At 38.6% G+C, this 27,901-nt stretch overlaps 6 protein-coding genes across 17 annotated transcripts; 1 reads left to right on the plus strand and 5 right to left on the minus strand.

Annotated features, from left to right (window-relative positions):
- Window positions 1–688: 688 nt before the first annotated feature.
- Window positions 689–2,008, minus strand: LOC127799089 (uncharacterized). Its single transcript, XM_052332810.1, has 2 exons — window positions 1,498–2,008; window positions 689–1,061 (listed from the first exon to the last, which is right to left on the minus strand). The coding sequence occupies exons 1-2, from the start codon at window positions 1,724–1,726 to the stop codon at window positions 802–804; spliced, it is 489 nt and encodes a 162-aa protein (XP_052188770.1). The 5' UTR covers window positions 1,727–2,008; the 3' UTR covers window positions 689–801.
- Window positions 2,009–2,144: 136 nt separating this feature from the next.
- On the minus strand, window positions 2,145–3,484 carry LOC127799883 (uncharacterized). Of its 3 annotated transcripts, none has more exons than XM_052334121.1 (3): window positions 3,117–3,484; window positions 2,749–3,017; window positions 2,145–2,669 (listed from the first exon to the last, which is right to left on the minus strand). In XM_052334121.1, the coding sequence occupies exons 1-3, from the start codon at window positions 3,166–3,168 to the stop codon at window positions 2,490–2,492; spliced, it is 501 nt and encodes a 166-aa protein (XP_052190081.1). In that variant the 5' UTR covers window positions 3,169–3,484; the 3' UTR covers window positions 2,145–2,489. The 3 variants fall into 3 exon arrangements, with proteins under 3 accessions (XP_052190081.1, XP_052190080.1, XP_052190082.1); XM_052334120.1 differs by having other exon boundaries at window positions 2,749–3,046; window positions 3,142–3,481; XM_052334122.1 differs by having other exon boundaries at window positions 2,145–2,651; window positions 2,749–3,046; window positions 3,142–3,476.
- A 234-nt stretch (window positions 3,485–3,718) lies between these two features.
- LOC127799880 (high mobility group B protein 15) lies at window positions 3,719–10,384 on the minus strand. 5 transcript variants are annotated; one of them, XM_052334111.1, is made up of 7 exons: window positions 10,175–10,384; window positions 8,863–9,074; window positions 7,722–7,800; window positions 5,868–6,027; window positions 5,661–5,783; window positions 4,666–5,081; window positions 3,719–4,551 (listed from the first exon to the last, which is right to left on the minus strand). In XM_052334111.1, the coding sequence occupies exons 1-7, from the start codon at window positions 10,178–10,180 to the stop codon at window positions 4,006–4,008; spliced, it is 1,542 nt and encodes a 513-aa protein (XP_052190071.1). In that variant the 5' UTR covers window positions 10,181–10,384; the 3' UTR covers window positions 3,719–4,005. The 5 variants fall into 5 exon arrangements, with proteins under 5 accessions (XP_052190071.1, XP_052190072.1, XP_052190070.1 ...); XM_052334112.1 differs by lacking the exon at window positions 10,175–10,384 and adding an exon at window positions 9,895–10,112 and having other exon boundaries at window positions 3,721–4,551; XM_052334110.1 differs by lacking the exon at window positions 10,175–10,384 and adding an exon at window positions 9,199–9,756 and having other exon boundaries at window positions 3,721–4,551.
- Window positions 10,385–11,357: 973 nt separating this feature from the next.
- LOC127800037 (uncharacterized) lies at window positions 11,358–17,489 on the minus strand. Of its 3 annotated transcripts, XM_052334427.1 has the most exons (6): window positions 17,324–17,489; window positions 16,274–17,049; window positions 13,956–15,466; window positions 12,707–12,767; window positions 11,912–11,956; window positions 11,358–11,693 (listed from the first exon to the last, which is right to left on the minus strand). In XM_052334427.1, the coding sequence occupies exons 2-4, from the start codon at window positions 16,989–16,991 to the stop codon at window positions 12,708–12,710; spliced, it is 2,289 nt and encodes a 762-aa protein (XP_052190387.1). In that variant the 5' UTR covers window positions 16,992–17,049; window positions 17,324–17,489; the 3' UTR covers window positions 11,358–11,693; window positions 11,912–11,956; window position 12,707. The 3 variants fall into 3 exon arrangements, with proteins under 3 accessions (XP_052190387.1, XP_052190389.1, XP_052190388.1); XM_052334429.1 differs by lacking the exon at window positions 11,912–11,956; XM_052334428.1 differs by having other exon boundaries at window positions 11,358–12,767.
- A 3,184-nt stretch (window positions 17,490–20,673) lies between these two features.
- On the plus strand, window positions 20,674–23,402 carry LOC127799595 (receptor like protein kinase S.2). Its single transcript, XM_052333764.1, has one exon. It carries the CDS (start codon window positions 20,745–20,747, stop codon window positions 23,214–23,216), a length of 2,472 nt encoding a protein of 823 aa, XP_052189724.1. The 5' UTR covers window positions 20,674–20,744; the 3' UTR covers window positions 23,217–23,402.
- An 88-nt stretch (window positions 23,403–23,490) lies between these two features.
- Window positions 23,491–27,296, minus strand: LOC127799596 (probable calcium-binding protein CML22). 4 transcript variants are annotated; one of them, XM_052333769.1, is made up of 6 exons: window positions 26,946–27,295; window positions 24,776–24,816; window positions 24,457–24,696; window positions 24,156–24,358; window positions 23,897–24,071; window positions 23,491–23,794 (listed from the first exon to the last, which is right to left on the minus strand). In XM_052333769.1, the coding sequence occupies exons 3-6, from the start codon at window positions 24,641–24,643 to the stop codon at window positions 23,676–23,678; spliced, it is 684 nt and encodes a 227-aa protein (XP_052189729.1). In that variant the 5' UTR covers window positions 24,644–24,696; window positions 24,776–24,816; window positions 26,946–27,295; the 3' UTR covers window positions 23,491–23,675. The 4 variants fall into 4 exon arrangements, with proteins under 4 accessions (XP_052189729.1, XP_052189728.1, XP_052189727.1 ...); XM_052333768.1 differs by having other exon boundaries at window positions 24,776–26,808; XM_052333767.1 differs by lacking the exon at window positions 24,776–24,816 and having other exon boundaries at window positions 26,946–27,104; window positions 27,178–27,273.
- Window positions 27,297–27,901: the final 605 nt, after the last annotated feature.

The following is a 27,901-nucleotide window of genomic DNA, read 5'->3' on the forward strand; positions in this document are numbered from 1 at the left end:
TTAACAGTCAAGATAGTTGCAAACGTGTAAAGGAGATGAAGAGAAGGGAAGAGGGTGGCTATAAATTTGGGAACAAAGACTAAGGGAAGAAGGTGGCTATGAATATAGGAAAAAATGAAATAAAAGGAAAAAAAAATGTTGTTGATAGGATTCAAAATGAGAGTGAAAAAAAATGAAAATTTTATAAAGGAAAAGAGCAGAGAATATCTCTAAGATATTTTCTGAAGTCCAATACAATTTTGGAAAATAAAAAATTTGTTTTCTATTAATCTAGAGAAAAAATAATAATTTTAAACACAGTTTCTAATTTTCTATCTTTGTAGAGATATTTTTAAGAAAATTATTCTAGTTTTCCAAACAAGTCCTAAACTTTGTTCTCTGTACAAGTAAAACTGCATTTAACGAATAGAAGAAATTTATTTTCCATATATATCACCTTTCTCCCCTATTTTTGTTCTCTTCCTTCTTCCCTGCCTGTTTCTTCTCGAGTAATGTTCTTACAGCAACAACTTTCATATGATTTTAAGATATCAAACCACTGATTCACTGAACATAAGTGACGTTCTTCGTAAAAGAATTGAATGCCCTTTATGATGAAACATGAATTGATCACACACAGTAATTGCAAAGAAATTAAGGAGTAACCCAAAGAACATAAAGGAAAATTATTTACAGCAACTCTTCATTTTTTACCAGTAGAGGAATGCCAAAACACATAATGAAAGCAAGATATATCATCCATTACGTAACACAACAAAATGTAGAGATTCTAAACTTAGCTAGGCATGCACCAACCCTTAATCAGAAGAGTAAAAAAAAATAACCATCAGAATCATAATAGTCAAATGCAGAAGAGTCATCGTAATAATCAACTGCATACCCTCGTGCCCGAATTCTGGTTTGTGAGAAGCAAGCTTTAATATCTTCAAAACCAACGCAGTCCCTAGCATCAAGATGCTCAAGTTGTTCACAGCCTTGTAAAATGATGAGTAGGCCGCTCATGAACCCCTTAAAACTAACCTCTTCAAGTTTGGTAAACGGGTGATAATGGCCGTTGCGTTCTTTTTACCAATTGATGCGCTACTATAAGGTTCAACCCAACAAAGTTCTTACAGTGAATGCTGATTTGGGTAAGGACTTCTTCCAGTTCAATTATGAGCCTTCCATGACTTTAAAGTCCCAAATTTTTCCACCTGCTCGTAAGGTTTGGGAGCATCTCACGACAATTGATTGGACACCCAAGCAGCTCGAAAGCCCGTAAATAGGGACGCCTGCTCAATAAAGAACACACAACTAACAAGAAAGTATAGTAGAGTGCATGCAGTGCTTCTTCCTTTTCCTTAATTATTTTACTTATCTAATAAATCATCAAGGATGTATAGAACTTACTCATCTGCAACGTAATGCAATGCTTCTTCTGTAAAATACTTGGGAAGTGCTATCAAAGTGGCACATCTATTGAAACGCTTGACCCATAGACTTAACAAGTGCCTCAGAGGGGCTGGCCCCTCAATTGTAATTCAGCAATTAATCTTGAGGCTAACACATACGAATCAAGAATTGCAGCAAAATCAAGGCGCCGCCAGCATGGGGGATTTTTAGTAGCTTGGTACCATGATTTGCATAAAAAGGGAACGTCCAGCAGCAGTGATCCCAATCCCAATCTTCCAAAAACATTCACTAGGCAATCAGTGTTTAATTCTTCCCATTTTGGTTCGTCACTCATCCAAACAATGTGGACAAATTGTAATTAAGACAGGAAAAGCCTGTATCAATCAGCTAGAGCCTAGAGAAGAACCCTTAAAAAATTTCCACGAGAGAAGAAGAAGAACCGATTATTTTTGCTTGCTTTCTATTCAAACGATCAACTACTTACGGGACATTAGGTATTTATAGTACTCAAGAACAACCCCACACAAGTTAATGAGATACATCAATCCTTCAAAGCATTGTATTTATTTAGAGAATTATATTATGGACTCCCGACCTTTCATTTCTCAAGGCTTAACAAATCATATTTATTAGTATCCCAATCCAACGAGATCTAACATTTTTCTTTCACCACATACTTTACGTTTGCAAAGAAATAAAATTTAATGGGATGTATATATAATAATGCAAAAACAAGTGACCCAAGGAGAAAATTAACATAATTAACTAGTTGCTATATAAATCTCTTATTTTCCCTTCTGTTTACGTGTCCAGCAACTGAACAAACTTTTGACCACAAACAATTCGTATAGTGCAAAATTATGTGCATGGAAGCTATTGATTTGTTTTTTGTCTGCATCATCACTTCGTGTCAAAAGTTGTTTGAATTTACTCTCGTTTTTCAGCTACAAACCCTGCAATCATTAACCTAGTATTGGTATGTGACAAACATTCAGATACCCAAAAAGAGAGAATAACTCTATACTTGGTATCTGTTTCAATGCTTAGCAAAACTTTTACGTGCATTCTACGATTGTTACAGTCTCTACACTTGGTGCTTAGAATGAAGATTGGGAAGTGGATTGGTCTTCCAGAATGGGTTCATAAAGAATTGAGCAGATGGAGAGTAGCAACTTTTCTGTGGTGAGGGCAGGGCTCCACTGTTCTCCTAGTATGTTGATACGAATGGTGCCATCTTCACTCACATTCGGGTGGTATACCTGCAAATCAGACCCAACCTAACCTCATATAAGGTTTATTTAAAGCGCAAGAAGAACTCCAATATAATCACGCACACATATATGAATATGCGTTAACCTTGGTTTCAAATTTTACTTGTGGAGGACTATAAGGGTAATCAGTGGGAAATTCAATGGAGAGATGGAAGATGCTGCCTTCGAGTGCGGTGTCCGAAGGTCCCATGATGATTCCTTGCCAGTGGAAGATATCATCATCGCTTACAGGGCCGAAACTAATATGTGTTGGGGGATTTTGATTCATGCTCATGAGCTCCATTTCAAGCCTCTCTCTTGCCCCGTCCAGCCGAGTCTTTTCTGCTGCTTCCATGTTGCTAGCTAGAATGGTGTCTGTTGATGAAGATTTGTGGGATGATGATCTTGCAGAAGATAAACAAGGCAATGAGATGGCTTCAAAATATCACCATATATAAAGTGAATGAAACTTACTAGAGAAGAATAGGGGAGACCGCACAGAGAGCAAAGTCTTTGTTTTGTGCATAAACTCATCTATTGGAAACCTTCATCAGGGTCAAGGTCAAGTGGGGACAGAAGTCTTCTTGTTTTGTCAACAAGCGGTTCGTAGAACAGTAAGTCTAGTTGCCTGCCTGCCTTGTCTTTTTTACTTTCCTCGTCAACAGAGTCACCACCACGCAGTTAATCAAGGTTTTCTGTTGAACTTCAATCAAATTGCAACGAGGACTATTCACTAGTATCTGTTCCAGCTTATCCTTGCATTGCCACCACCTAATCTTACGACATTCAATTCGAAAGCTATATGCTTTGGCAGACCAACCATGCTCTCCAGACATATCTGTCTCCAATGCGAAAATTAGAAGACAACAAACAAGAACAGAGAAGAAAGAATAAAATAATCAAAATAGAGATCCAAGAGCTGGATGGCGTAGCAATTAAGCTATAAGAATGATTCCAAATATGCCGAGTGCTTTAACACAATAGATATAATTCCTGTTAAACTATCTATATTCCCACGGTCCCACCAAAAGGTAAATGCGACAAATAAAATTCGACAAAACAGGTGACTGATTCGTTGATAATATAGTTCAAAACTCAAAAGCACGGGGTTAGGAATATGGCGTAGAATGCTCATTTAGCCAAATCATCTACATTTCTCCACTACAAAATTGTTCAAATGTTGGCTAAGACTCGGCCCCTACCCCAAACCTAAAAACACCACCATATATCTAAAAGCACCCTGATTGTACAAGACAACCAACCAAAACCACAGAAGAATTAATTAATGTATCTAACATGTAAGTATCCTCGGTCAAAGACATGATCTACAGGGGCTAGCCATCCATCCAACATAGAGAAGAACTTAGCAACTTTCACCATGCATCGATGCTTTCGCTTCACTCAATACTGCTTCTCTCTGTTCAGTGGGTAATGATTCTGTGGTATCACAAGCCATTGATCCTTTATCTCCCTCAGGTGCCAACTCTTGCTTGCTCTCCACTATCATACCTGTGTCACCCGAGCTTAGCAAGCTCTCATGTCCAACCTTGTCAATCCTCTTCTGCAACTCCAGGCACTCCTCATCAGCTGCTGCTGAATATTCCATAACCATATTTTCTGCACCAACTTCCTCTCCTGGATACGTTTCCATATACGAGTCCTTATCTTCTGAGTCACTGTTACAGCTCTTACCGGAACCAATCTGATTTTCCAGAGTTTTAGGTGATTCCTGATGTGCAGGTTCAATTTTCTTACAAATAATATCCACCAGGTTCACATCTGGCTCAAGAGGCCGCTGCTGTATTGGCACTGCATTGCTTATGATCTGGCCCGTCCTCAACCTCTCCCTGTAATCTTCCATTTCTGCTCTATATCTTTCTTTGTCCATCACAGCTTTATCCTGGTATACCTGAAACAAACAGCATAAATAAGAAAACACATGAACATTTGTGAAATCAAAGACATAATATCGTACGTCAAGCAACATTCTGAGATAAAAGAATTACGGCAATCATGGTCTTACTGCTTTTTCAGATTCTTTCATTTTTGTCCATAATTCACCAATCGTCCTACTGATTTCTCTGTCCTTTCCTGGATAAAGTGGTTTCAGTCTAGCATGCTGCTCTGCAAAGAAAAAATTATATCCACTTCTGTTAGGTTTGGGATGAGCAGGGTCCCTCTTTTTCATCTCAGATTTCTTCCTGCGTCTGCGACGGAGTATGCCTGGTGCTGTAGGATTGTTATTAACATTGCTGAAAGATACAATTTGATGTTGTGGCACATTATGTTGTACGACTTGATGTGTTGGGTTCTGTGGAGCTTGATATAGGACTCCTTTTAGTTTCTCTGAGCCAATTGTGACAGTAACAAGATACCCACTCTCAAATTTCCCATCAATGACTCCAATCACTGGAGAACCTGTTGATGGCACTGAAGTTGCTGCAGCCAGTAAAGAGGTACAGATATATATTCATCAGAAACAGCGAACAAAATCCAAAAATCAAAACCAGATGAAATATTAGGAGATTGGACTGTAAATTATTTGAAATGAAGGAAAATCCAAATTAAAACCTGAGAACAAGTAGCATCACAAAGTATATGCTTGATAACTATCCTCAAACCTCAATCAAATTAATAGCAATCACAAGAGGCATGCAACCTTAATTAGCATTTTAACATTGGACTAACGTGGAAATATTCCTAGTAGTTTTGTTTCCTTGCAGAACTCTCAGCAATTTATTTATTTATTTATTTTTTGCTCAGTAAAAAAATAAAAAACTATAAAAGGATCATATATACCTATAACCTCAGAACCCTCAGCATTTAAAAGGACAATATATAACTAAAACTGCAGCAAACTCACAGGAGACATCTGAACTATTCCCTAGATGAAACTCTTAATGCAATGGAGAAAGTACTTCCCTCCAGTAATACATGTGAGTGGGAAGCAAAAAATATCCAGAGCAAATGCAGCAGACACTGAAGCAATAAGTGGGGGCAGAACAAGAAAAAGAGAACCTCTATTTAAGAACTCTGCAGCATTTGCTACCTGCGGCAGCATCATAGCTGCCTGAATTTCTGGCGATGGCTCAATCAAACCCTGAGGTGGAACAGGAGGAGAAGACAGACACTGAAGAGGATCTGCAAAAGAGTTTCATTCTATAATTGGGAATACAACAAAAAGCAATTACAATTGTGAGGAATTTAAGACTTCTTTGCACATACCAGCAAGTGGGCTCCAACCCTTGGCCTTAAAAAAGTAAATTTGCTCATAATGGTAAAGCAATAGCACATAGTATTTGCGCAGCACAAAAGACGCATTTGTAGCTGTGGATGGAAAATTGAAAACGGCAGTTACCTCTTTCCATCGTCTCTCTCTAAGAATCTGTGGAACTCAATTTTTTACCACGAAAAGCACCAGTAAGCAAATCATGTTTCATAATACATTTTACATGATATATATAAGAGGGAGAAAAAAAGTATAAGGAGAGGTAGGCAAGGGATTGTTTTCAGTGGGAAGCATGATTTCAAGGATATTGCATAAAAATATATAATAAGGCAACTTTTTATATATTATACACATAGGAATAAGGAGCAGGTAATAGACATATTGTTAAACAAATTAATACTTGCTCTCCACACAGCCAGGGGTGCCCCAGTACTTAACAGAGAAAGGGAAAAATTGCGTCTAGATTCTGTGGTTTGAATCACTTTCAAAGACACCCCTATAAGTCCCAATGTTTCATTTATTTATTCAACAAACACCTTTTTTTAAGTGAAAGCTAACAGAGTTTGCAGACTAGTTCAGAGTTGTGTCGTTTTGGACTCCATATGACATTGATATGGATGTTAAGTGGACGTACTTAGGAATAAAGTCACTAAAAATGTCAAATAATGGGACATAAAAATGTCAAATTAAAGCCACAAGGGGTGTCCTTGAAATTGAATCAAACTGCAAGAGGATGTATATGAAATTTACCCCCAAAAATTGTGAGATACTAAACAAATCTGACACTGTTTTAACATTAATAAGCACTTAAATATTCAGAAAAACCATGCATGATAAAAAATTGTTTAAGTAATAAAATCTAGAAGAAATTTATTTTGTAACAAAATGAATAACTGGTCACATTACAAATATACAAAGGTTAACAAACTTAAAAATGATTATTCATTTTATATTTTCAATTTAAATTATGTTGAATTTATATGTTTTAAACCACAGAAGAAAATATATTCCCATCTAAATCACAGGAAATTTTTTTTTTTTTTTTTCTGTTGGGCCTACCCACTTTTTTATTTACTGTTTTATAGTAAATAAAGAGTTGTTACTGTGTACCCTAAAGCACTAGAACACACCCATCAATTATATAAATATCTTGGAGAATGATCCAATATTAGTTGCTAATATAGCTAGAGTTGAAGAGTCTAGGTGACTAGATTCAATGTTAGAAGCAGAGGAGGCAATGAAACAACTGGAACACCAGCTTCAACTTCTAGTTCATAGCCAAGTTTGGTTGAAAAAGTCAATTAGATAGCACTGAAGAGGAAGATGATGAGAACTACAACTCCAATTATGAAGATGATTTTCTTAATTGTCAAGAGAAGATACAAACAAACATTTACCCTTTCGTGCAGCATGGATACAGCCACTCTTGGTTCAATCAAACTCTCAAGATGAAATAAAATAAAATAGCAAGCAAAGAGAAGTGCTAAACATTTGCTTGGAACTATATTGTACACATCTTCAAAACAAAGAACAGTTTGACAGTCGCCAAAAAAAAGGAGGACCTCTTGCCCACTCAGCAATTAATAAAATTTAAAACAGCTACAACTTGTTTGGTTCCAAAGTAAATTTCAGGGTTCTGAGGGCAAGCCTCAGTTGCAATGGTAAGGTACTGAAAAGTCACATGTTCAAGTTGTGGAAATACTCTTTGCAAAAAAGCATGGAGAAGGGTGCACACAAATACGAGCCTCTCTTGACCTTTGCAAAGTGGGGAGCCTCACATACTGACAACCACCCTTTTAGCTAAATTCAGGGTTCCAATTAGATCAATCTGTAGATATCAATAAAAATACCTTCTGAATACCACCCCGAGAAGTGACTTCCACAAAAAGCCGATGCAAGTCTAGGTCCTTCCCTCCTATAATCGGGATCCTACAATAAGCATATATCCAAAAAGTAATCAACAGAAATGGTTGACAAAAGGAGTGGCAATACAGCAGCAAGGGAAGATGTAAAAATAGTTAATGAACAAAATTATATGCTAGAAAGCCTACAAGTTAATCCAGATCTGATGGCAAAGATGTTACTGATTAGCAGCCAAATAGATGGGTGAGTATTGCACTGTCATCCAAGGATTCTTATTTAGAATTGTATATAGGTAACATCTATTAAAAATTCTAATTTTAGAACTGTAATATGCAATCAGGGATTTAGGAACAAATCAACCATGGTTATACCAGGCAGAGTAGTTAGGACGAAGAATAAGGAATGGTTAAACCATATGCAGGACATTCTTGAATCCCAAAATTAATAGAAGTAGTCTGTAGAAATCAAGTTTAAACCCTCTGTCACCATGTACAAGTTCCAAAAGCATATCAGGTAGAAAATTTATGAATAGCTAATATCAATAGTGTAACCCCCAGAACTTCCATCTATCTGCCATCTAAATTTCATAAAACATCTAAAAGTCAACCACCCAAAAGATGCATGGGACTGCTGTACAGACTAAATATCGGGTTAAAACCAGAAAGATACTATGCTGCTGCTGAACAAATAGAAACTAAGGATGTGTGTGTGTGTTGGGGGGAAGGAAAAAAAATTGGAGCCAATATCCTGGAGATTTAAATTTAGATCAAAAGAACCAAGCATGTATTCAGTAAGAACCCAAGAAATATATCTACATCACATAAACTACACATTGCTGGGGTTGATGATGAATTTCAGCAGGAAAACTGTTTTTCATCACGTTGACAACATACATGTTTCTTGTCCAGTTACACCAAAGAATAGGAGTTCCACATCACACAGCCGGGTCTATATGAATCTGCATCCTGGTTTTCCACGGGGTATATATTAATGATAGACTTCAATAGAAAAGAAGAGATTTCAATTTTAATCAAACAACGCATACTTCTACATCTACATCAAAAGCTGAAAATGTAACACAGTGAGCCTAAAAGATTAGAAAATCTGCAGAAAGCGCATGAGAGTTACATGAATTTTGTTCCCATAGTAGCATGGAGCTTCTCTAAAGTGTCCATGAAGAGCTTGGGACTGACCACAACATCCTCGTATCTGGCCAAAGGAGGAGGATATGGAAGATATTTTTGGACTGCTTCTCTCTTAGGCGTTGAGTTGTTGCTTGCAGCAGAAGATGATGCCATTGCCAATGTCCCTCTACCACTGCCACCTTCTTCTGTCCTCCCCTGCCCAACCACACAACATATAATATAATTTACTTTCTTCACCTCACTGCATTCAAGATAATAAAGCAGGCAACAAATGCTGGGAAAGTGCAAGACAACCAAAGAAAAATACAAAGAAACACACCACTTGAAAAATCATCAGAGAGAAGAAGATTCGATCAACTGCATGCAGCAAGGAAACAGACAAAACCCATCAAGAAAAGGAACCCGCAGTTCCAGTCCAGAACAGATTTGAGGATTCTAGCCAAATATTGGACAGAAACAAAGAAAATGCATTCAAACTATGAATGTAGAACTGAGAAACAACAACCCCATTTGGTGAAGTAACTCCCAGTATCAAAGAGAGAGATTCAAAGCCCGAGAAAAGGATATAGTACTGCGTAGCTGGCATAGCCATGAATTCCTTCAGAGTACCAAGGATGAAAGAGGAACAACACATCAGAGCTATCAGGCAGGCCTCTCCTACAATCAGAGAGCGAGAGGGGCTAAAATCTCGAAAAGAGATAAGACTCTGGTAATAAAGAACCCAGAACCAAAAGCCTCTTCTCCAGTCTCTCTATGCCTGAACAGAACAGAACAACCATAGGGCCTGCCTGACATTCCAAAGATATGATGACATACAATTGGTACTGTGCGTAATCAGTAAAGTCCAAAACTTTTCCTTTTTTTTTTATTTTCTTTCTAACCCCTTATCTCTGACATAGTTTCTGGGTAAAAAGATATCGAAGATACCATACCATGGTGGGGGTGGTCAGAAGGGAAAAGTGCCCATCCATCAAGAAAAAGAAAGACATCTATCTCGAAAGAGGCCAAAACATACCTTTGCCAAACATATCCCACGTTGAAATTTCAAATCGGAAATAACCCTCCTCCCTCCTCCATGCAAGAAGATGGATAGACTAATGGGTCGAGGAAAATAGCAAAGAAAAACAATGCGGTGCTCTACTGTTCCCGTTTGTGGTTATTTTTTTTAACTGTATCTCGTTGTGTGTATTTTACTTAATATTTCATCTGCAATGCTATAAAATTAAGAATAAAAACAATAGAAACCCAGATGAAGAAATGAATAAAATATAGGGCTAAGCAAAAGAAACACTTACCAACATTTGGAGAGAGAATGATTTGTATGCACAGAGCGCAATGAGAGGACATTAAGGACGAAGCTTTTAGTCTAACCCTTAAAAATGGGGAGTATTATGTTTGGAGATTTTCCTTTTTAATAGTGACGATGGGGATGGGGATGGGGATGAGGATGATGGAATTGGGTGATGAAGAAGAATGAAAGGTAACCCCAAAAATAATCACCCGAGTGAAGAGACAATTCTGCCCCCGAGGTCCAGATGTTGCAGTGGTACCAAAAATAAATATCCCCTGAAAAGACCAATTTGCCCTCCTCCAACTTTCTCCCCATTCATGGACACAAAGGATTGTTCAGTCACCTGACAGATTCTATTGAGTGCCCATATTATAAGCCTATGAACACTATTCACTTTCCGTCCGTTTGTTTGTTTGTTTATTCTTCTGAGAAAGGCCCAAGTCTATATTAATTAACTAATTAATTAATTAATATACTTTAATGCATAGATAGCATTACATATCTGGCAATTTATATGATGCTGGGCGGTGGGTTAGTGGGGAATCAAGGAATTAGCAAAACGTGTCGTTTTGACTCCCCGCTTGAAACGCCACATCTCCCTACCCACTAGTCCCTATATTTAGGATTAATTAATTGATTTTCTTTCTGTCTTTAATAAGTAAATCATTTATTTGCTTTTTTTTTAATCTTCACTTATCTCTATCACACTTTCAAGGGATCAATCAACAATAAAAAATGGATGAGATATCGGTGCCGTAACAGAAGCAATTGTATGTATTTAATACAAAGACAACTTCGGCACAAGTCCCAACCTCTCCTCTGAGCTCTCAACCCCGCGCCCGCCCCCCTTTTTCCTTTTTGGTTAATATTATTTTGTCCATATATCCTTTTTACCATGACCACAGACTCTTCCACGCTTTCTGTTTGTTTCTTCTATTTTTATAGGCCTCGTCATCATGCAAGAAAACCCTCTTAAGAGCTCGCATGAAAGTTGCTTTAGATGAATTAAATATTTTTGTCAACTTTGTTTTAATTATTATATCAATGTTGTGAAGCATCTGTTGTACTGTACCATGCATATTTCAGAGGCCGTGTCTGAGATACAAGTGCATGCAGTTGTTTGGCTGCTTCTTTGTTATCAACTTTGCAGGACAGATTAAGGTGCCATAAGAAAATAAGAAAATGTGGGAATAATGAGCCAATAAGAGACTAATAATAGTGTATGATTTTGAAATATTACACTGGACTATATAGATACAAGTTGGTGGCAGCCAGCACTCCTCCACCTTTGCTAACTTTATACAACGAACTGAACCCACAAAAAAATAAGGGAGAAAGAGTAGGTAAAGAGGGATCTGTTATTGACAGAGTCCTGTTTGTCTAAGTGGTAGTAAACATGTAAGGGATCGATACTTCTTGACGAAAAGGTTGCAAGACTATCAAGATAAAGATAGTTACATAATTCTTCATGTCTGCTTCATGTTGCTGCAATCCTACACGAGAAGATCCAGCCAACTGCATATCTGCTTGAGACAGCATAAAGATAACCTAAAAAAGGGGTCCAACCACCATAACCAATAACAGACTAACTACTGTACTTGCATCTGGGACAAAATGCAGCTGCTTTAGCTCAAGAAATTCAACAATCCTTCATGAATCTATAGCCAAACCCCACTAAAGCAGAAAAACAAATCTAAAGAAACAAGAGGCAAAAGAAAGAGAATATGAGCAGAGTTGTTACTTGTTATCATCTGCAATGGCGTCCAGATCCGGAGAAAACTGAAGACTGCCACAAGGATCCAGAACTTTAACAATTGCAACAACAAACTCTAAACAGATTCCCTCTAGGGTTTCATAATAGTTACTGAAGCGTATAATCAGTAGGAATATAGCAAAGACATGGACGATTTTGCAGCATGACGTGAAAAAAGGTTTAAAAAAAAAGAAACAAAAAGTAAAATAGGAGAAAGAATCAGATGACCACGATCATTTAGGAGAGGAAGTATTAGAACTCAGAAGGTTGAGACCTGAGAATGATAGGTAGGCATTGATGGCTTTTTGTCCTGCCACGTCAGAAATTGAATGGCATTTGTGGCGTACAGAGTAATATTTTGCTAAATAGTTTATGTTGAGTATTCTTTTATCAATTTTTTTATATATAATATAGCCAACCCATTGAGATGGCCCAAGGTCTAGAGTTCATGTAGTAGATTCAGGCTTGTGACTGTTGTTTGTATAAATAACATTATTTTTAGGAAAAATTCTTTCTTCATTGAATATTTGCTTCTTAAAGAACTTGAGAGGGACAAATTGAGATGTTTTTGTTATTTTCAAGAAATCCAGTCTTCACTTTAAAATGGTGGCGAAAATGTGAAAACCATACTGAAAAAAGGGATAGAGAATAAGTCATGCCCAAGGACATCAAAGGAGATTTCAAATAAAAGTATTCTTTTGGTTTCTTTGTTTCCTTTTACTCTTCCACTCAATGTTCCCAATAATCAACAGTCTTGTATTTCACAAAGTAAATAACTCATACCTTAAGAGCTCTTGTGAACTCCTACAGATACACCTCGACGGCGCCTTTTCTTTGTTATATCCTGTGAACCGTTCTTGGTAGTCAGAGAATCATATTCATCAAAGTAAAAGAATGCCAAAAGAACCAGTAGAAACTTTATCATTATTTATTATTATTTCTTTCAGCAAGTAATATTAGGAACTAATTAACAGGAAGAGCATGTTAGGAAAGATATAAAGAGTTACTTCTTATGCAATGACGAAGACAACCTATTACCACTTACTTTAATTCCACTCTCTGATGTCATGTCAAGCAGGATTCAATAAGCAAATTAATTAAAAAAAAATCCTTGAGTGGATAGAGATAAGTATCGACTTTTTCTTAATTTAATCAACAATTTCCTAAAGCATGAGTGAGCTTTAGAAGCTTGGTTTCCAATTTATGCTCTGGTTCTTTTAACACCTGTTTTTGTCTCCTCCAGTAAGACAGTATCATCAACAAATAGCATATACTAAAGCATTTCTTATTGGATGTTTTTAGTGAGTTATCATCCATCACAAAAGCAATGAGGAAATGGTTCAATATAGATCCTTGATGCAGTCTAATTGTAATTGAAAAAGACTCAACATCTCCTCTGCAAGTCCAAACACATGTTTCTGCTTGAAAATATAACATGTACTTGAGCAATCCAAACTCCTTTCTTCTCTAACGTCTTCCACAAGGCTTCTCTAAAGACTTTGTCATAGGCTTTTTCCAAGTCTATTAATACCATATACAAATCTTTTTATTTGAATACCATAGTATATACACAGTGGATACTTTCTAGTCTTTAGGGGTAGCCCAGGAGCAATTAATGGTGATGCCTGCTCCATTGCAACTTGATGGTTTCAGACCAAGCAGCTTTTGTGCATGAATGAATAAGACTGTTTACTTCTCTTTCTCCCCCAACCTCACAATTCTAACCTATAAAATAGCTTCTTTGCTTATTGTTTGATGTCTTTTGCCTCTTTAAAGAAGTGTCATGTAAGCATACATATGGCACATATCTTATGGTTCTTATATATCTCCCATGTTCATATCAAGAGTTCCTAGGGTTTCAACATGAAGGTAGATTCACCAGGTGAACAGCCTTAAGGAACCATCATCCAAAAAAATTGATGAGAGACAAAAGACATGTTTCAAGAAGTGTGTGAAATGAGAAATCAACATATAAGGCACCCTATTTGATACAAATGTGGAGACTGGTGAAAGAGAAATGCAAAAATCAGACCTTAGAGGGCGGCAAGGGCAAGGAAGCCTGTCGTACAGCCTTTCCTGGTTCTGTTAACCGCCAAATATCTCTAAGTTGACATGCAATATCTTCCAGAAGTTGCAATTGGTAATTTTCCCTTTCACGACGATCTACAGAGAAGTTGAGCTTCTCTCTTCCTTCTTGCACAACCCTTAACCTTTCTCTGAGCCACCCAACTTCTGAATCAATTTTCAACCTTTCAATATCCACTGCTGACAAGGAATGTCTCCGGTGATCAGGAAGTATAGATTTGTCCCCTAATGAGCCCCCCAAAGGTGGCAGGCCAGCAGTAATGTCTGAACTGCTTCTGTTAATGTCTGATGCAGTATCCATTGCACTAGTGCTTGGACAATCAATCGCAACATCTTTCTTTTGAATCTCAGAATCTTTTAACAGTTCATTTGACCTGTGGATATTTGAAATATCATTGATCGAAATGCATTTATTTTGGTTTCCTTTGTAGGATTCACCACCAATGACATGAACATCATGAACATGAGGCTCCATGTCAAGCATCATGATACTAGGATCTTTCCTCTCCTGACATGAATCTCCTCCATGCTCATCTAAATTTTCACCATCACATGGAATGTGTATATCAGTTATGTCACGAGTTTCAATAATCTTCATTGCCATTCCTTCTCTTTCTTGGAGATTATTATTTTGCTCTTGTTGTTTGCCTGATGAGGTCATAGTTTCCTCAGAAATATAGTGTTCTTGAGAACTACCTGAAATGTGTGAGAACTGTTTGTCTAGGTTGTCTAGCTTTGACAATTCAGCTTCTTCATTCCATCCTGAATACTGCAAGTTCTCTTCAACAAAAAGAGTGGAGCTTTGCTTCTCAACAGATGAGACCTCAGTTACTGGATTTTTATCTTTTACAACTTCCTTCTTGTCAATGGAGTTACTAAGCTGTTGGAGCATCAGAACCAGATCCTCACCCAGATCAGGCAAGGAAGTAAGTTCTCCTCTCTGTGTGTTCATTACACACTGAACATCTGGTAACTGCTGATTTTCATCATAAATCAATTGCCTATAAGCTTCAACTTCCATTTCCAGGACATGTTTCTCCCTCTCTCTTCTCACAAGGATTTCTTTGAGAATATCCATTTCTTCGGCATCGTAGGCAGATTTTTCTTCTATCATCCTCTGGTATTGCCTAGCTTCCATTTCTATGGATGCCTTCTCCTCCTGTAGACGCAATATCATAGCCATAGCCTCATCTGCAGCAGTAGCAGCAGCACTTCTCTCCTTCTCAAGCTCAAGGTAAAGTGCAGCACGAGCAGCACGCTCTTCTTCTAGTGCTTCTTCCAAGATTGTAATTGCATTTTTTTCATTATCATCAAAGTCCCCATCCTTTTTTGCAGTATGTGCCTCTTCAAAAGATGACAAAATCCTCTCAGTCAGATTATTTTCATCAAAAGGCTCATCCAGCTCAAAAGCCTGTGAAGCTCTTTTCCTAGTACTCTTCATAAGGCAGTCCTCGTCATCTAAAATCACATAAAACAAAAGCAATATAGTGTGGGCATGCATCTAATTCACAAAGAAAGAATTAATGCTTGCATTTTAATTATCTTCACCAAAGACATGATTAAATGCTTTCTTTTTAATTGTCTATAGAATCCTGAGCAAAGTCTGAAAAATAACAAAGACCACGCCAACTCCTACCTAAGATCACATTGGGATGTGTCCAATCCTCATGCCCTGATGGGGGGAGAAGGGAAAATAAGTGGGGTTTAAACAGTCAATATAAAAGCTTAAGAGTGCTTGAGTGCAAGAGACGCCTAATATTTATACTTTTGACCTTTGCCATGCAATATATATGTACAGGTAGTAGCCTCATTTTTTAACCAAAAATAGTATAAAATATGTTATATAAACAGAATATTCAGCCTGATTTATGCATTGGATGTGCATAGAACTTGTACTTTTATAGTACGCTCTCATGTTCAGTCTATACAAGAAACCACCCTTGTGTGGGGCACAGATGCAAAAACAAGCTTCTAGAATTGATTAGTCTATTAATCAATTAATGGAAGTTGGAACTTATGTGGATGTTACCTTGTGAGCCAATATTCAGGCAGATGAACTCATATAATCAGATAAAGACTAGATATATTATAGTTGTTTTTATGTTGATGTAGAAAATTCCAAGCTCAAGAAATAGGAAATAATGCCTATTAAGTATTACCCTCATTTAAACTCGATGAAAATATGCCAATAATGACAAAGATCTAAAACTTTTGTCGAAATAAAGAAAATGGATGAAGCACAAATCAAGATCAATCAACACTCACATTTTAAATGGTTAGCATCAACTCCAGAATCAACAGGAACTGAGTTGCGTTCAATCTCCTCACATCCTTTTCGATTGATGTTAGAATGTGAACAAGCATCAACACATGAAGGATCATAGGACGAAGCAGAAGAAGCTTTCCCACTATCTATAACACATTTTCGGCGACGTCTAAACCCACTCCTTGGCCTCTGATTCATGATCCCCTTGCCTTTAAGATCAAACCTTCCCTCTTTGGCATGGAGCAATGAATGTATAACAAGACCCTTCCCTGATTCATTCCTCGTAACTAGATCCCCCCGAGACACATTTTCCGTCTTCCTAGAGGCTGATATTGAACTGCATGACGCATCACCTTCCAGTTCAACAAACCCATTGACATCATTTTCTTTATCCCCAATTAGCTTCAAATTTAAGTGATAATTTTGATCTTTAGGCCAAATTGAGCCAAAGGGAAACTTGCTCCTGACAGACAATTGAACAGAGGAGACTCTTTCTATTGGGTGATCAACTAATAGTCTATGCAAGCAGTAATTGCCGCCGGGATTGGCAAAGAGGCCATCACATGGACATGGTAAGTGGAGCCCAAACAAGCCCAAGAATTTAGAAGCAAAAACAGCAAGTGTTGATGCACAGAGTAAGAGATAGGCAATGGCAAGATCAAGAAAAGCACCAACCAAGCCACTAAATGTCCATGAATGCATTGCCTGGCATGCCATCTGTTCTGGAAAATCCCTTCTATCTCATTCAAATCCCCCTTGCCTGGTTCCGCAGAAGCTAGAGAAAGCGGAGGAAAAAACAAAAAAGAAAAGTATCAAAAGCCTAGTCAGTTTTGCAGAGTAAATAACTGCTGAAGCAACCCAGATTCAAGAAACAGAGCAAATGCAAATTTGCGAAGACGTGTTTCTTCTCCTCAACTTTCTTGGCACAGAAAAGGAAAACAATAGAGGAAGAAAGAAGAGGGATTCAAGAGAACGAAAAATAATCAGAAATAATAAGAATCCAAAAATTATAAAGAGATAGGGAGAGAGATTCAGTGGAAAGGTCTAACCTTTTATCCAATTGTATTTCTCGATTGCTGGAGTGATCTGGGTTCTGATTCCAAAACCCTAAAACATTCAACAGAGGGATCTGCGAATATCTCAACAGATACACATCATCAACCATAAATAAGTACAAAAGAAAAGCAAGAAGATACGAAGGAGGGGTTTGATGATGATGATGGATGCTCACAGGACAGGTCCCAGCAGCACGTGGTGCATGGATGGAAGCGGCGTCGATACGACGTCGTTGAGCAACTTGAGCCCATGATCGTGGTCACGTGGGTGTTCTGGACTTCGTGGATTGCCACGTGCAAGCTTGTCCCCGCAATGGGCCGACACGCGCGCGTTTGGGGAACTCAACGGGAAGAATAAGAATCCTTCAGAATCTCTGAACAGATGAGGTGAAAAAACAAACCATTAACAACAAGAAGAGCAATTATTAATTATTCATTTACAGTAAAACGGCTATTGGCTATTGCCCATTGCACGTCATAGAATTTCCCCTTACGGTCTAATTTTAGGTTTTCTTTTATTTTTTTTTAATGATGATTAAATACAACAGATCAAGACATTATCTTTTTCATAAATGCTTCTATAATTGGGATTGGGCTTAGTGTTAGGTCAGCCCAACATTAGAAAAAGGAAGGTTGGTTATGTTCTCTCTGGGTTGCAGAGGCAGATATGATATTGATATCGAGTGGGCTTTCCGTTGCTCGTTTGGGAGCAGAAGAAGAAGCTCCAAAAGCTAGCCCATTTCAAAATGAAGATGCATGATTTGGCCACAAATTAATATGCAAAGAACAAGAAGTACAGGCATTCCATGAAAATACAAAAGGGAGAAAGCAAAGCTAAGCTCAGAGTTGGGAGTTGGGTCAATAAGATAAAATCACTTTCTTTCTTCTCTGCGATTGGAAGAAAGAAACTACCTTTCCATTTGCTCTTCATTCTGTAGTTCGCAACAACAACTTCCGGTGTGAATGAGATGAGGCCCAAGAGTTGGCTGTGGAGGAGGGAGGGTGAGTTGAAATTTTTATTTTTTTCCTCTCAGACTCAGCTTTCTTGTTTGACTTTTCACCTGTTCATGTTGAGTGTTCGTGGGGTGGGCTCCTCTTTGCTTATAATAAGGGGGTCTAAGGTCGTGTGTAGCCGTCACGCAGTTAGGGTCAGTTTGGTTTGGACAATTTGGGTGGCTTGGTATTTTAAATTTCGTTAGGGTTATTGTTGCCGGGCAATTCAAGGGGTTGGTTGGGACCACGAAAACAGTGCCAGTAGCAGTAATAGAGGATTTGAATTGAATTGTGAGCAACAGAACTGCACTGCATGATCCAAAAGCGGTGTCAACTGTCAAGTATAGCATCACTGTCATCTGCTTGTCAGACCCCTCGCCCTTGCTCACATCTCACCAGTGATTCTGCTCGTCATCTGCGTGATGGTTGGCCAATTTGGAACACAAAATTCAAGCATGGTGCTGATTAAGCCTATATGTAGGGTTGAAGTTGAACTAATCAAAGCCCCCTACCAAATGACTACAAGCTTGCTGCTTCACTTCCTCCAACGTGGAATCAATATTATTATTATTATTATAATAATAATTGTCACATTACTGGTACCAACAATCAGTTGAGCTGAGTCTAACTAACTGCCCTTTTGCCAACCGTTTTGACAAACAAAACAAAAACATTGAGCAATCAATCAAATCACCACCTCATCCCAAACAAAAATGTTCACTATTCTCATAATAATCCATCCATCCATCCAACATTTTCAATGCTGTGCCACTGCATGCATCTGCAACTGCAAGTATATATCATGTGTTAGTTCATCTGATTGTTTGATTATTAGAGGTGTTAATGACGGGTAGTGGGTAGTGGGTACTCATTTGATCACTAAACCAGCTAAATTAAACTAAACTAGTATTAATTTATTAGCGATAAGATATTATTTATCACCAATTAATAATAATTTTTAAATATTTAAAGAATAAAAATGAGAGCCATTTCATTTCAAATATCAGTTTCCAGCATTTAATGTGAGCCGTCAGGTACTTTCTGTCAATTACTTACAGGGATGCCGGCAAAGCAAAGGGCAGAAGAAGAAGAAGAAGGAGAAGAAGCGTGAAAGTGGGCCGGCAATTAGCAAGCTAATTAGCCAACTAACTCAACCTACCAACTGCCACGTGGCATTTAGTAGATAATTGCTATTTATATTATTATTATTATTATTATTATTATTATTATTATGTGGTAATTAAAATACTTTTTTTTTTTTTTAAATTGCGAGTTGCAGTTGGAATAATACCTGTCCAAACGATCCCCCCACCCCCCACAGACCCCACTACGAACTGGGTCTTCCCTTGTGGTGCATTTGGTTTGAAATTAATCACTTCATACAATTCTTTTACTTTTTATCTATTATTATTATTATTATTATTATTTAATTTATTTAATTACGGCGTGTTTGGTTTGAATTAATAATTAGTCGTGGATTGATTGGCACAACAATCACAATTCTTATTCTTCTTCTATGCGCCACCTTTTCTTATTTAATAAAACATGTACAAAAAACAGGTTAACATATATAAATAATGCCCAGTGGGGGGCTTATTTTTAATTTAAAGCTTTTGCCTCTTTTTTTTTTATTTTTTTGGGGGGTATTTTTTAATTTCAATATTTTAATTTAAAGAAAACGTGGCAACTGCACACGTGTCATTGACCCAGTTAGTTCCCACTGGAACTGGGTTTAGCGAGCGTAGCTTAGATGGCTGCGTTCTCTGAATAGGAAACTGAGTCCAAATTGAACAGGAAATGGAATAGTCTATTGGGAAATGAGACAGATATATATATCCAAGTGAAGAGAAGAGCCTCTAAAGTTTAAGTTGAATTATTATTATTATTATTATTATTATATGTCATATTATATATATACATACATATTGCCACGTCATGTGTGATGTACTTGTTTACTTTTATTGATTGAGGGGAGGGAGGGAGGGAGGGAGGGAGATAGACCCAATATATAAGACAAAACATGTAATTAATTTGTCTCAGTTTCAAATTTTTGTACGGCAATGAAAATTTATTATTTTATATATATATTTATATTATTAATATAAAACATTAATATTACGTAATGTGAAACCCAGCCAAAAGGATCGTGGAAAGTGCGAGTATAGGCTGGCTGACGTCAAACCGGGTCGGCTCCGGTTCACGGAGGACCCATTTTCCTTCAATTCAAACAACCTGAACCAGCTAACCTAACCGCGTTTGAATATCCAAACCACACCGAAAACGATCCAATTCATTATTATTATTACTATTATTATTATTAACACTTATATATATAAAAATATATACACACACATATACGTCTCGTCTCTTCAATTCGCAATCCTCCTCCTCCTCCTCCTCCTCCTCCTCCGTCTTGCCCACCATGCAGCTGAACCGCCTCTGCTTCATTTTGCCGGCGGAGGAGCATCATCATGATCGTCAAGACCACGCGCCCAAGAAGAAACACCCATATCGGAACTGTGGGATCCAAATCACTCCCATCCTCCGGAGATCACTTCACCGGTTCTTGGGCTTCAAATGGGTCAGCTCTTGCTTCCCCAATGCGCCCAAGAAGCAACAGTCCGGCCCCTTCTACGACACTGCCGGCGCCGAGCTATCAGACAAGGTTGGCGGCGACAACCCCAGGATTTTCAGCTATGCCGAGCTCTATATAGGATCCAGGGGATTTAGCGAAAATGAAATTCTTGGGAGCGGAGGGTTTGGCAAGGTTTACAGAGCGGTTTTGCCCAGCGACCGCACCGTGGTGGCCGTGAAATGCCTGGCGGAGAGGGGCGAGCGGTTCGAGAAGACTTTTGCGGCCGAGCTCGTGGCGGTGGCGCATCTCCGCCACCGGAACCTTGTCCGGCTCCGGGGGTGGTGTGTTCACGAAGACCAGTTGCTTCTTGTTTACGACTACATGCCTAACCGCAGCCTTGACCGGATACTTTTCAGGAGGCTGGAGAATACGGGGCCGGTGCCAGTTCTAAGTTGGGATCACCGGCGAAGGATAATTCGTGGCCTTGCGGCTGCGCTGTTCTATCTCCATGAACAGTTGGAGACTCAGATCATACACCGAGATGTGAAAACGAGCAACGTAATGCTCGACTCCCACTATAACGCTAGGCTGGGAGACTTTGGCCTGGCGAGATGGCTTGAACATGAGCTTGAGTATCAGGCCAGCACGCCTTCTTCAACGAAAAACCACCAGTTCCGGTTGGCGGAAACAACCAGAATTGGAGGCACAATTGGATACTTGCCGCCCGAAAGCTTCCAGAAAAGAGTGGTCGCCACTGCAAAGTCCGATGTTTTCAGCTTCGGGGTCGTGGTGTTGGAGGTTGCTTCGGGAAGAAGGGCGGTGGATCTGACTTACCCCGATGATCTGATCATCTTGCTTGATTGGATTCGGAGGCTCTCTGACGAGGGAAAGCTTTTACAGGCAGGGGATTCTCGGCTTCCAGACGGGTCTTTCGCGCTCTCCGACATGGAAAGTCTGATTCATGTCGGCCTCCTATGCACTCTCCATGATCCACAGTTGAGGCCAAACATGAAATGGGTCGTGGATGCAATTTCTTGCAACATCTGGGGCAAATTGCCGGATCTTCCATCGTTTAAAGCCCATCCTCTGTACATCACACTGTCCTCTCCATCTAATACTAGCAGCTCTAGCATGACAACCACCTCTAAGTCCAGTACCAGCACCAGCACAACACCAGCGGCATCCAATTCATCAAACTTTGTCACCGCCACGGGAGAGACCATATATGCAACGGCTGAAAACGGGAAGAGTGACGCCAGTTCAACCGAAGGCGGAATCCAAAGACACAGTCTTTTCCCCATGGTTGAAACTCCAAGAGAAATATCCTACAAGGAAATCATTTCAGCCACAAACAATTTCTCTGATTCTCAAAGGGTGGCAGAATTGGATTTCGGAACTGCTTACCATGGCTTTCTTGAGAACCAGCAACATGTCCTGGTGAAGAGGCTCGGGATGAAGACATGCCCTGCACTGCGGGCACGCTTCTCCAATGAGCTCCGGAACTTGGGGAGGCTCCGCCATCGGAACCTGGTACAGCTTCGCGGATGGTGCACTGAGCAAGGCGAGATGCTTGTTGTCTACGACTACTCAGCAAATCGTCTTCTTAGTCACCTTCTTTTCCACTATGAACATAAGAATGTACATACAGTCCTATCATGGCGTCACCGATACAACATAATCAAATCGCTTGCTTCTGCAATTCGGTATCTCCACGAAGAATGGGAAGAACAAGTCATTCACAGAAGTATCACCTCTTCCGCTGTTATTCTTGATCCAGATATGAATCCAAGGATCAGTTCATTTGCCCTCGCTGAATTTTTGACTCGTAATGAGCATGGGCATCACGTAGTTGTTGACAAGAACAAATCTGTTCGTGGAATTTTTGGGTACATGTCACCGGAGTATATGGAATCTGGTGAAGCAACGCCAATGGCTGATATCTATAGCTTTGGAGTGGTGGTGCTAGAGGTGGTTACTGGGCAGATGGCAGTTGACTTCCGGCGGCCAGAGGTGCTATTAGTAAAAAGAGTCCGCAAATTTGAGGCACGAAGTAGGCCACATGAGGAGTTGGCAGATCCAAGGTTGAATGGTGAGTGTGACCCTAAGGAACTGATGAGACTGATAAAACTAGGCATGGCATGCACACACTCTAACCCAGAATCAAGACCAAGCATGAGACAGATTGTGCACATACTTGATGGTCATGACAAATGCTTCTTGGGAGGAGGGAAAAAGGAGGAAAGAAGGGAAGAATGGAGGCATAGGAATATGTCATCTTTGTCATTGATTAGGAGAATTCAAGCTCTAGGAATACACTGAAACTCACTAGAACATAACAGTGGCCGTTGAGAGCATGTTGTTTGCTTTCTGTTTCCTTCTGTTAGTTTTTTCCCTTCTTTCTGGGAATCCAGTAGTGTAATTTATGGGTGTTTATAGCAAGAGAGAAACATGTCTGTAGATGTATCCTTTTGAGTACATAGTGAATCTTCGATTATATTCAAGTTTTCCAAAGTATACCACAACAGAATACTCCATACAGAGGTCAATTGATTTTGATCAAATATTAACAAATAACAACAAATAAAAGAAAATAGAATTTGTAAATTCAGATTTTGATTGATAAAAGTTGATCTGTTTTTAACAGTAATCTAGAAGAGTCACGTTCAGAATTTTACAGAAAAGCAACAGCTAATAGTAATTGACGTAGACAGACAAATACGTGTATAAATCTGACCTCAACTAAATTCTTTCTTGCCCTTTCTTAGTACAGCTCTGCTTTCAAGCCAAACATGCTGTCACAGGATTCTCATCATCGGTATCGATCCCTACCCAATCTATCAAAGAAAAAAGGAACTCCCTGAAGCTTACCTTCCCATTCCTGTCCCAGTCCATTTCTTCTGCATTCACGCAAAGCGATCACTGGGATCAGTTAAGAGAACTCAAGGAAAATGCAGCTGCAAGTCCACTAGTAACAGTATGGCAAAAGAAGTAGGACATACTAAATCGGTTCCTTGTGATGTGTGTAGGTGATTTCTCCCAAGGAGTACCATCATTTAGTGCTTCGATCATGTCTTTCTTATTCAGCTTCCCATCACCATTTTTATCAAGGAACAAAAAAGCTTCAATGATCGTATCAAAGGTGGCTTCCACCTGTGGAGATCCTAGTCTTGATGTCTGCAAGAAATCCAGGGATAATGAGATCATTTATAAAATGGATGATTTCATATTAAAAGAAATATATAGCTTGGTTGTCCATACAGTGTGAGGAGAGTGCAAATGATCCATTAGGAGATATATCAGACACAAAAGAACAATAAACTCCTTAAATTGTATCCCTGCACTGCCATCTACGTCACAGTAATAAAATAGATCATCAATCTCCTTCTCTGTAAGATGAAGTTGCAATTTCTTTAAGCATTTCTTGAGTTCCTCATGGTCAATTGTTCCATTTGAATCTTCATCTATGTAGAGGAGGTAGGGAGGATGAGAGTGAGAGAGAGGACAAATCAATTTGCAGTACAGCTCCATAAAGCAACAGAGCAGTTCTGTTGAAACTCACCATACTGTTGAAATACACCTCTGATGTCTTTCAATCCCTCTTTGATCTGGGGGAACCTCAAGATTATGCCATTGATTGACTTGAAACTGTTAGTTCCTGATGTACTTTTCTTGACTTCCATCATTTTCCTTTCCAGTTTTGCGTCTAACCTCTTATAATTGTTTGGCAGATTATGACAGCCAAGCATGCCTCCTACTTTGTTGGACAGTGACTTCAGAGAGAGGCATGACTCAAATGGACCTAAAGAATACAAAGCCACAAATAATTGAATGTATATTAGCAGAAAAGATCAAACTTATGAATGACTAGAATAACTCACTTTCAAGTTGTCAGCCACTGCATGAAACAATTCTCCAGAATCTGAATTGAGGTTAGCAGGCATAATGCAGTCAATTTTTTCTCTACTTACAATGTCAGTAACCAAAAGTCCCAATACATTATTTGAAAAGGTCATGGGTCACACTCAGCAACACAATCTAGAGATACTAAGAAGAATCTTCAGAAGTGTCATTCCATTATACAAAACACAAAGGATTTAGGGATGCATTGCGAGTGTGGTTGTGAAACTGCAACTGCATGGGCTGGAAGAGTACAGACAGTTATAGTGGTACATTAAGGAGAAAGGTTAGATGCCTGCTAGTTTGTATGTTGCAGTGAACCATGGCAGCAAAGAAGACAATAGTGGTTCAGCAGCCAAATAAAGCCAAATACATGAAGCTAGAGGTAGAAGTGACTAGTGATTACACCAGAACACCTAAGAGTACTAGACAACCATCATAGGACTAGATCCTATAGTTTTCTGATTAGCTGTAACAACTCAGCCTTCTACATGAACCATTTTGAGCCAAAAAGGCCACTTAGTCGCACCAAAATCATTGTTGGAAGAAGCAGAGTGCACGTTTTGGGTAAACAGAAGCAGAATATTCAACTTGTGCAATCACGGGTACCATCTTAATCTTGTCAACCAAGTGTAGGTGCATTGGAACTCCAGAAAAAAACAAAGACAAAAAGGAAATTGAGAAGATCCCAGAGCACAGTATGCCGTCTAAGTTGTTATATAGATTTGTACTTAATACCTGTACTTTGAGTCTTCAAGACCTTGTTTTCCAATACAGACATATAGTCGACTAGGTACATAGGCTTGTATACCCATTAAGCTTCTATCTTTTGCACTTATTGCATATCTATAAGCAAAACTTTTCTTTCTTTTTTGGATATATTTTCTGAAAATGCTATGGAATTAGTGTGGAACCTTTACATATGCTGACATTTAACAAGATACTGATTTTATACTTCCCACATGTGTGAGTTGTCTATGGATTTGCCCTCTATATAGTAGTGAGCATGTGTTTGATAATCCTGGGAGTGAGAGGTATAGACATCACAAGCGATGATGTGTCAATTGTAACACGAACCAGGTAGCCCATTCAAGCATTAGACTTGGGAGTAAGGCAAGATTATTTGTAACAGCTATATCGACAGACTCAAGCATTAGACTCTGAAGAAGAACATCAGGGAAGTCCCTGGCAAGTGCATCCATACAAAATGGATTAAAAATCCAATATTAGAATGGCTGTCATCTATATCCACAGGTATATCTTAATTGTCACATCCAAGTATGAACATAACATATCCAAACAATCTACCTGCACCATAAATAGAAGATAAAAACCTGCTGGCACATGACCTAGTACAAAGTAAAGCACCAGTCACCAACAAGCAAATACTCTATAAGCAATGGTTAAGAAATAATTATGGGATCTAAAAAGGGTACCCCTAGTGCATGAAACTTTCTACTTTGTGAGGGTCATATTTGCAAGCAGGCTTCCCCTTGCATTTTTTTTGCAAAGAGGTTGCTTCCTCAACTCCTAATCAGTGACCTTCCAGTCACAAAGGGCCAGCTGCTCCATTGATCCAAATTATATAATTCTTGAAAAAGCCAAGTTTTCAGGAAACAGGAATAGCAACACCATACACAGGCCTCATTCAATAATTGGCAATACAAATGTATCAGTTGAATCAAGTAACCCAAAATAACTAGCTAGTACAAAGCACATAGAGAGAAAACCCTAGCTTATTTACTAGAATAATCAAGAAGGTAAAATTCACAACGAGAACCTAGCAGCAAGAAGGCACGGTATGCTGCAATTACACATCAAGATTAACAGTTTAAGATACTAGCAAGTCGTATTAAACTGGTATAATTAAACAGGCGTAATCTCATGACTCTTAGAAGTGAGTGTCGCTCGCAAGGCGGTAGACCAAAGATTTCAGCAGAAGTTCTTTCTTCTTCCTAATCTTTTGGGAAAACTTTGAACATCAACCCTCCGGCTCTGACCAATGTCCCACTAGCTGAATAGGAGTAAGACAAGTTGCTTATGTATGTATGTTTCCATGGCAATTTCGAGAAGCCAGCCGAGATTCAGAAATTGAAGAAACAGAGACAGACTTGAAGAAGAGAAGAGAGGAGCAGAGAAACAAGGACGTACCCAGTGAATCTTTCATGGCGGTGGGGAAGATGAGATGAGAGAATTCTTATTCCGCAGATGGGTTGTTGATGGGAACACAAGCTCAGCAGATATATATATATATATATATGATGATGATGATGATGATGATGATGATGATGATGATGATGATGATACGAACTGCAAACGAAGCGCAAACAAAAGTAAAGTGAAGGGGAATTGGGTTCGTTCGAGGAAAGTAAAGTGGAAATACCACTACTATAGCTTTGAATTGAAATCTGCTTTTCTTCTCTCTCTCGAGTGGATATTCCATGATTTCCTTCGACAACATTCTCATTCTCTCCCTCCCTCTCTCCTCCCCCTGCGTTCTCATGAAGCCACTTAACCGCACACACACCCACTGACACTGTTCGGATTATTTTACCACAAAACTGTCACTATAGTTCACCTTTAATTTAATAAAAATATAAAAATTATGCTGGTTTCTCAATTTTTTTTTTTTTTAATGAGTGATAAGGAATCAATTCTTGATAAATACAAAAATATTTTATTTAATGAGGGTTGACTGCACGTTTGATTGAGTACATAGGTGAAGTCTGAGTACTTGAGACATAAAAATATATATATATATAAAGATTATTTTTTTATATTTAAAAAATTAAACTGAGTATCATACCATTCAAAAACTGTATTTTTAACTTTTTTATATATTTACATCAATTCTTTGACATCTGTTTATTGAGTGAAAATCATTAAACATTTTGTTTTGTTTCTGATTTTTTTAAACTATTTGTTGTGTTTCCTAAGGTTCACGTTGCTATGGACAAAGGCTTCTTGTTATCAAACCCATTAGTTGTTGCCACCAAGTGTTCTCTAAAATGATGAATACCCAGAATAGTGATTTTATTGTTTCAAAAATTCACCTTTTTTTAGGCCCACGTAATAATAACACATTTTCAGGAAGCAAGAGGCTATTT

Source organism: Diospyros lotus, chromosome 4 (genome assembly GCF_014633365.1).
Source record: "Diospyros lotus cultivar Yz01 chromosome 4, ASM1463336v1, whole genome shotgun sequence".
NCBI classification, from domain to species: Eukaryota; Viridiplantae; Streptophyta; class Magnoliopsida; order Ericales; family Ebenaceae; genus Diospyros; species Diospyros lotus.

Coding starts and splice junctions, on each gene's coding strand:
- LOC127799596 (XM_052333766.1), bottom strand. Junction 24,359..24,456: donor AGGTGTATTTCAACAGTATG/GTGAGTTTCAAC, acceptor TCCTCTACATAG/ATGAAGATTCAAATGGAACA. Junction 23,795..23,896: donor CATCACAAGGAACCGATTTA/GTATGTCCTACT, acceptor GCGTGAATGCAG/AAGAAATGGACTGGGACAGG.
- LOC127799880 (XM_052334110.1), bottom strand. Junction 5,082..5,660: donor TGCAGAGTTCTTAAATAGAG/GTTCTCTTTTTC, acceptor TACTGGCTGCAG/CAACTTCAGTGCCATCAACA. Junction 4,552..4,665: donor TGAAAGAATCTGAAAAAGCA/GTAAGACCATGA, acceptor TGTTTGTTTCAG/GTATACCAGGATAAAGCTGT.
- LOC127800037 (XM_052334429.1), bottom strand. CDS start 16,991: ATGGCATGCCAGGCAATGCATTCATGGACATTTAGTGGCTTGGTTGGT. Junction 15,467..16,273: donor TGATGCTAACCATTTAAAAT/GTGAGTGTTGAT, acceptor ATGTGATTTTAG/ATGACGAGGACTGCCTTATG. Junction 12,768..13,955: donor TGCCCTTGCCGCCCTCTAAG/GTCTGATTTTTG, acceptor AACGGTTCACAG/GATATAACAAAGAAAAGGCG.
- LOC127799595 (XM_052333764.1), top strand. CDS start 20,745: ATGCAGCTGAACCGCCTCTGCTTCATTTTGCCGGCGGAGGAGCATCAT.
- LOC127799883 (XM_052334120.1), bottom strand. CDS start 3,176: ATGAGTTTATGCACAAAACAAAGACTTTGCTCTCT. Junction 3,047..3,141: donor AAACAAAGACTTTGCTCTCT/GTGCGGTCTCCC, acceptor ATCTTCTGCAAG/ATCATCATCCCACAAATCTT. Junction 2,670..2,748: donor AAGTAAAATTTGAAACCAAG/GTTAACGCATAT, acceptor ATATGAGGTTAG/GTTGGGTCTGATTTGCAGGT.
- LOC127799089 (XM_052332810.1), bottom strand. CDS start 1,726: ATGAGTGACGAACCAAAATGGGAAGAATTAAACACTGATTGCCTAGTG. Junction 1,062..1,497: donor ACAATTGAGGGGCCAGCCCC/TCTGAGGCACTT, acceptor ATTGGTAAAAAG/AACGCAACGGCCATTATCAC.